The sequence below is a fragment of the Peromyscus leucopus genome, chromosome 7 (assembly GCF_004664715.2).
Source record: "Peromyscus leucopus breed LL Stock chromosome 7, UCI_PerLeu_2.1, whole genome shotgun sequence".
In the NCBI taxonomy this organism is placed as follows: Eukaryota; Metazoa; Chordata; class Mammalia; order Rodentia; family Cricetidae; genus Peromyscus; species Peromyscus leucopus.
In genome coordinates, this window is record NC_051069.1 from 72,893,787 (window position 1) to 72,901,375 (window position 7,589).

The following is a 7,589-nucleotide window of genomic DNA, read 5'->3' on the forward strand; positions in this document are numbered from 1 at the left end:
TAAATAAAAATGAAAACAGAAACGCTTAGTCCTGCAAATGTTCCAGTTCAGAATCACAAAACTGTGTATTTTCTAAAGAAAAATAAGGATGGATAAAAATCTTCAGTTTAGACATATTTAAGTTATTGTTCTAGGGAAGATGAAAATTTGATCAACAGTGGATTACACAGAGGATCTGACAATAGATGCCATGTACTCTATAGTTCAATTTTCATGTGGTACAGGTAACAAGAAGAGACCTGGGGATGAATAGATGGCAGTGGCTAGGGAGCACTTGCTGTTCTTGAAGAGGAACTGAGATTTCCAGCACCTACATGGGTAGCTCACAACCACCTGTGACTCCAGCTCCAAGGGTTCTGATTCCCTCTTCTGGCTCCCAAAGGTTCGTTCTCTCTCTCTCTCTCTCTCTCTCTCTCTCTCTCTCTCTCTCTCTCTCTCTCTCTCTCTCTCACACACACACACACACACACACACAATGCTCACAAGTAAAAATAAATTAAATCCTTAAGAAAAGGGACACAAAGAAACACTGATAAGTTGCCCAGACTACATAAGGAGCCATCTTTAGAAACGGCATACCACATGATAAAAACACAACATAATTGAGATCACTTTATATTTTTTTGTTACTGCCCCTGTTTTTAGTGAATTAATTCATTCATGGCTATTCAAGGACTCCTGAGATAATTAAATAGCTATGATGATGTCGTGCCACACACAGTGCTGTTTCAGGTAGCTGCCCAGTGCCTCTACCCTTTCCCTATTCCTCTCCTTGGCTCTTGCAAGACAAGGTAAAAATGACCAGTTACAAATCCACTATTTTTACTAATTGAGATGTATTAAAAAGGGTTTTGGAGAACACCTAAATCATAAAAAGATTTTCAGATTAATAATTGACATGTGTGTCTTTGAAATTGACCTCTCTATTCAAAGAACAGAAAAGTAGCATCTATACAGAACTATGGATCCAGCTGGGCATGACGCTGCACACCTTTCATCCCAGGACTCGGGGCAGAGGCAGGCAGATCTCTGCGAGTTAGAGGCCAGCGAGGTCTATGTAACAGAACTATGGGTCCAGGAAGATCGAAAAAGATTATTTTCTAATTTAGTCCTCGGAATTTACAGGTGGAAATGTTGAGGTGAAAGGGACTTGTCCAAACTCTCACACTCAGCAGCAGTAGCCTTGTGACTGAAGCCGGGCCACCTGAACCCCAGCCCTGCCCTCAACTCCCACATCACAATGTTCCTGCATGTACAATGAGAAGACATGATTGACTATCTGACTATGTATCTCTGTTATGTGCTACTAAATGATTTGATAGTCTATTCATTAGATTTAGTGGACACCAACTGAAATTATGATTGATAAAGATAATTGTAAAAAAAAAAAAAAAAAACTTTCTGCGGGGCTGGGAATAAAACTCAATGGTAGAACACTTGCTTAGCACATATGAGGTCTGAAGTTCAATTCCAACCCTGCCCCATACCCACACATACACATGTGGAGGTGGGTGGGCACCTTTTGATAATTTAGTGTCATCTAAAACTGTATTAGCACAACATTTCACTAATCAAAATTATATGCGATTGCCAAATATGAGATTGCCAGGTATGGTGGTACCCGACTGAGATAGAATCACAAGGTCAAAGACTGAACTACAGCAGTGAGACTCTCTTTCAAAAATGGAAAACAGCCGGGTGGTGGTGGCACATGCCTTTAATCCCAGCACTTGGGAGGCAGAGCCAGGAGGATCTCTGTGAGTTCGAGGCCAGCCTGGGCTACAGAGTGAGTTCCAGGAAAGGCACAAAGCTACACAGAGAAACCCTGTCTCGAAAACAAACAAACAAACAAACAAAAAAAAAAAAAAAAAAAAAAAGGAAAACAAAGCTAGATTAAGGGAATTGTCTTCTGCCACTTGTGTGAGAGCAAGAGAGAGATTCTCTAGGGCATGTTGAAGGGGAACCATAAAATGAGGAGGCAGATCACAAGGGTGATTTATATAATTCAGGACTAGAGTCATAAAAAAAAGAATGGCTCAAGGTAACAGACAAGCAGTTGCTAAAGACAGGGTTTCATGTCAATGGACCCACAGTTGCTCCAGCCTGCCTTGTAGGTAATGGTTTGGGAAGCAGAGCTATATGGTATCGAGAGAGGTAAGCAGAGGAATACGAGCAAGGCAATGCTGTAAGGAGAAAGAGAGATGGGCAGGCATTCTATTTACTGGAGGACCAGGGACTTAACCAAGCTGGCCAGAGCTGCAGGCCTGTGGGTAGAGAAATACAGCCCAAGCACAATAGAAAGCTAATCCAGAAGCTATGTATTTCCCTCCTTCTCATTTCTAAGTTCAAAACCCATATGATTTTTAAATAATAGACTCTGATATAGAAAAAAATCTTGGCTTATTTTGTAGGTGAAATGTAATATCTGGAAAAAAGGGGGCACTGAAAGTGAGGAATGATGAAATTCATTAAATAACTCCTGTCTGCGTGGAAACATATCCTTAATTCTAGAGTCATGGCTCAGATGAAAAACCATACTCATGTTAAATCATTCACAGGTGACATTATTACATGACTTAAGGAAAAACAAAATATTGAATGTTCAAAACTATGACCCAGTACTTTGTCCCTTACAAGACCACAAAACCATTGTCCAAGACCTGTCACCCTGTCACCCTAATTGAAAGACTCTAACCACATAAAAATGTCCTGAAAACAGTCTCAGAACCCCACTGTTTGCCCCGCCAGGATCTGCCCATGAGGGGTGTTTTGCTATAAGCTGTGGATGGAGAAGGTACAGGAGTATCAGCCATTTAAGTCCAAGGGTGTACTCTATCAAGTCAGACTGGGGTAAAGGAAAAATATCAACCTACCAATCCCCCTAAAGCTGTGTGAGCTCCCCAGAAGCTTCAGGGAGGCTATGAGACAAGACTTCAAGAACAACACTGGCCAGGGGAGAGTCCAGAAGCTGGCCATATTCCACACTTGTTTTCATGCCACTGTGCAAGCCTGTAATCACAGTACTTGAGAGGTGAACACATGAAGATCTTGAGGCTAGCCTGAGCTACACTGAGTTCAGAGCTGGCCTGGTTCACATATCAAGACCATACCTCAACCCCAATCCCTTGCAAAGACAGAGGTGGAGAGAGAGAGAGAGAGAGAGAGAGAGAGAGAGAGAGAGAGAGAGAGAGAGAGAGAGAGAGAGAGAGAGAGAGAGAGAGATTGCTTTGTATCAGATGTCCAGAACTTAAAATGTCTGTTCTAATGTGTGTGTGTGTGTGTGTGTGTGTGTGTACACACACATATACATATTTCCCAGACTAATCCAAACACAAAGCCTACTTTAGAAATGAACACAGATGAAAACTACACATTAACTATATCAAATGAAATGAATATCAACACGCTGTACAACACTGAAAACCTGTCTGCCTCCTCTGCAGCCTAGCAAGCCATAGGCTAACCTCCTCTGACTCCAGTTTACTAAGGCTGAATTAAGCATCCCCTCCCACAGCAGGCTTAAATGACTCACTGGTCCTTTCACAGTCCCAGTTTCCCTGGTTCAGTTCCCAGCTCAGCCCCTGTGCCCTTTGCTGTTGGCACCTTTGCCCTGGTCTACCAACTCAAACATTTTCTGACTGTTCCCATCAGCTCACTCCCTGCCGGGGTAAGGAACGTGTGGGAAACTGATCAAATGCTCAGAAAGCAGAGCCAGTCGGTCTGCTGCTTTCGCCATTCACGACTGACACACAGGGTGGGGACACGAGATAACAGCAGAGAAGAACTCTTCTGATTGTCCCGAGGCCCTCAAACCAGGATTTCGGGGGGGGGAGGGTGCGCAGAATAGCAGTGATTGCCCTAGACTTCCTACGTTTGTGGCTAATGGCCTCTCTCCCTGATCTGTATTCTGCATGGCAAGGACGTGTGCAATAAAGAACTATATGTGACCCAAGTGCATTTGCTTATACGAAGCAAGCTTGGCTTCCTAAGGCTCTCATATCTTATAGGGAACACCCTCCCTCCTATTCGCCACTCTTCTCATCCTCTTTGCTTTCTGCCTCTTGCAAAGTGAACTCAAGAAGCCGGCTGTGTATGTTCTAACTTCAGTGACACATAAACAAGTACCCATGGTCTGCGAGGTAACTAAGCACTCAGAAGGAAAAGGGCAGCAATGGATAAAGTGAACAATGTAGCACTTAACAGAAGGGTAGGCTGTTGAGATGTGTCAGTTTAAAGTTTTGTATATGAGTTTAACTAGTTACACTCTTTGAGTCTAATCATTTTCACACATTCAAAGTCAGAGAAGAAAAAAACAAATGCAAAGGCATCAGAGCTGTAACTCCAAGAGGGGCAACTGGAGTGAAGTTTCCCATCAGTCCATGCTCTCCTCCAATATAAATGAGAGTAACTTTCCTGTTGCACGCATCTAAATGCTTACTTTAGGACATTCAAGTTTATTTGTACTGGATTTTTTTTTAAGTACAGTCTTTTAAATCTTAAATTTCCACATATAAAATGATAATGATACAATAAGAGTGACACTGTTTCTGTGAGCACAGAAATCCGTTGTTTGCTAGATAAATGCTGTTGAAAAGCCCAGTGTGTAGACCTCCCTTTGGCTGTGTTTTCCTAAAACACATCAACTGACAGAAGAGTTCGAAATTACATTTTACCAGGAGCTATTTGTTCTAAGCAAAAATGTCTTAGGCTGTCAGATAGACTTGACAAACCTGTAACCTTATTACAACAACGCAAACACAGAACTCCTTTACTTGTGCCTGAGGAGGAGCTTCAGGAAGAGAAAAGCCCAAGGAACTAGTAAAAGGAAAAGAAACCAGCATACACCTACAATGAGGCACTCAGGGCATGGCGCCTAGCTCAGCTTGCTCTTCCTGAATAATGGCAGCCTTTCAACAGACTCCGCACCATTTCTCAAGAGCATCCCTGTCTCCCACCCATTTTTTTTCCCTCTTTCCAAACATCTGACTCATCCACTTTTCTTCAACATCACTGGCTATGCCTCCCTTCCTACTCTGTTGCCCCCTTAGCCAGACTTCCGATATTCATGGCAGAAATAAATGTTATTGGAAGGGGGCAAGGGAACCTGGTTCCCAGAAGGAACATGGAACACATGGAAGTGTCAGGGAAGCGTCACAGGAGCTCCTGATGTGAAAGCAAAACAAACAAACAAACAAACAAAAAAGCCCGAACAATGGTCCTCCTTATGCTGCAGCAAGGCCGAACAGACTCTAGCCACTGAGCCTCTGGTGGGTTACGGAGCACACCTCGTGGGTTAAGGAGCACTTCTGCCTGCACGAGGCAGCTCATTGCAGAAGCAAGGAAGCAGTCTCAGGTTTCGTAAGTGGATAGTCAAGAGCATGGATGAATATCTTCCCACTGACCTGCTAGTAAGAGGTCACTTGAGTGTCCCTGTGTCTACTCATTTCTCAAGCCTGGTCCATGAAAGTTTACTATTTTATAGGTCCCTCAAAGCATATGAGCAAGCTTTCACTTGAGTGGACACACAAAACTTCCAACTCCATTCACGATCTTTTTCACTGAACCACTACAGGAAGGTATGTTCTAGCTCTGCTCTCAACTTTTCTTTCTGAGGCCTGGGAGATGAGAACGCTCCAGGATAGGAAGGAGCTGAGAGACAGGACTGGGAACTCCTAGGTGTGGCTCTGGTTGCAAGGCAGCTGGAGGACCTCAACCATGTTGTCACCTGTCAGCGAGCATGTCTGATGTTCAGCTCTGCACAGTTGTGTAAGGGGATGCTCTGATGCAATGTTCAGCGCAGTATCACAAGAGATGAAGGGAAGGGTGCTTCTTCCCCAGGTACTGCAGGTATCAGTATGATAGCCTTAAAGGAAAACTCAAGAAAGAAATGTCCCATTTCAACTGTCTTTAAGCCCTCTCCAGCTGTGATGCTTGGGAACTACAGCTGCCTCTCCTAGTGTCAAATTTGTGATCTCCGGAGAAATATCGCGCTTTTCTAAACAAGTCAATGAAGCCTCCATGTCAAAAAAAAAAAAAAAAATCGTTTGTCTCATACAGAAACAATTCCAGCAAGCATTTTGTCCACAGCATATACCTCAAATGTCACACTGTATTCATGCTATAACACACTGTCTCGTTTGCCCTAGCAACAAACACAAAAACTACAAAAGAAACTTTTCATTTCTAAAGAGGACAGCTATCCTAACCTATATTGCTAACCTCCTCCGCTGCCAGGATACAAAGTCACACTGCAAAGGGGCAACAAAAATTTACACCACAAAACCATTCCTAGAATCCTTTCAACTTGATGCTTAAGAATTTAAAAACTTTTAAAAGCAAATGAAGAAATGGTAAAACGTGAACATTTATGTTACAATCACTTCTCCTAGGAAAACTCCGTAAGTCACCCAAATGACAGTCCTGCCCCACAAGCTGAAGAGTTAAGGGGAAAGTTGGCTAATTTCAGTATGCTGTACTTATGTAGGCTTCTGGGCCATCCTCTAGGTGCTGCTGCAGAGACCCCCTTCTCAATGACTGCCTTCCTCCCCCTCCCCGTGGCGGCACTGCACTGCGCAAAGCCATCACCATCAGTCAGGCGCCTAACAGATTTGCTACTGGGGAGCCACAAAAACTAACGTTCTTCGGAGAGCTAACTAATGGTATTTTACTTTTCGGTTGAAATTATACTACAGAGAGGTTAGCTAAATGAAGGAATATATGAGCATTTTGTCAAATCCTTCAAGAAACTCAAATAGCAGAGTCAGGTACAATCGGAGCCCTCCTCCGTCTCCAGGCCTCTCTTTCTACAAGGAGTGTCAGTACATAAGAGAGTATGAGGCGAGCTTGGGAAATGAGGGCGTCAGGGCGCGGTGGTTCCTTGGCTGCACCGGCAGCATCTGATAAGTCAGCTCCTGCATCCGCGAAGCTAATGAGATGGGGAAAGTGGGGGGAGGGAGGAGGACGCCTTAACGTTCGCATCTGATTAACCAGTGCACAACCGCGGCGCCCGCGCCCCATCTGCGGGGGCCCGGCGCCCCAACAGACTCAGAGCGCCGGGTGCGGGGCGCCGGGCCTTGCCTGGCGCTGAGGCCGGGGACTGACGTCTGCGTCGTAGGCAGCCCGCAGAGCACCCATCGAGGATGGGTGAGGCCCCTTGCCTGTACCTGCGATGGACCACGTCCAGCGGTAGAACTCCACGGTGTCGTTGAGCGCAGTGGACATCGCGTTCAGGACACTGCCGGGCTGTGAGTCCAGCAGCCCCATCGTGGCGCGGAGAGGTGCGAGCCGCGGCGAGAAGAGAGGCCCCGAAGGACGGTGGGCGGCTGCAGCGGGGACCCTGCTGGCAGCGGCGTCTCCTCCTCCTCCCGGTGCCGCGGCTGGGGATGCAGGCGGCGAGCAGCGGAGAGCAGCGGCGACAAGAAGGCCGAGGGCGGCAGAGGAGGAGGAGGAGGAGGAGGACCCGTCGCGAGCGCCCAGCGCTGCTCCTCTCTGTCGCCGCGCGCTGCTGCAGCTCCAATCCCCTCGCCCTCATCACGTGGCCGCGCGGGGCGGGGCGTCGCCTCCTCTCGCCCCGGGCGCGGGGATGCTGC

The 7,589-nt window shown here is 45.9% G+C and overlaps 1 protein-coding gene across 1 annotated transcript in view; it reads right to left on the reverse strand.

Moving 5' to 3' along the window:
• Window positions 1-7,284, reverse strand: part of Elovl4 (ELOVL fatty acid elongase 4) — a 31,541-nt gene extending 24,257 nt beyond the window's left edge. Inside the window, exon 1 of the mRNA XM_028875485.2 lies at window positions 7,164-7,284. Coding sequence (XP_028731318.1) covers window positions 7,164-7,263 — 100 coding nt within the window. The 5' untranslated portion in view covers window positions 7,264-7,284. The remainder of the gene's footprint in view (window positions 1-7,163) is intronic.
• Between the last annotated feature and the right edge of the window lie 305 nt (window positions 7,285-7,589).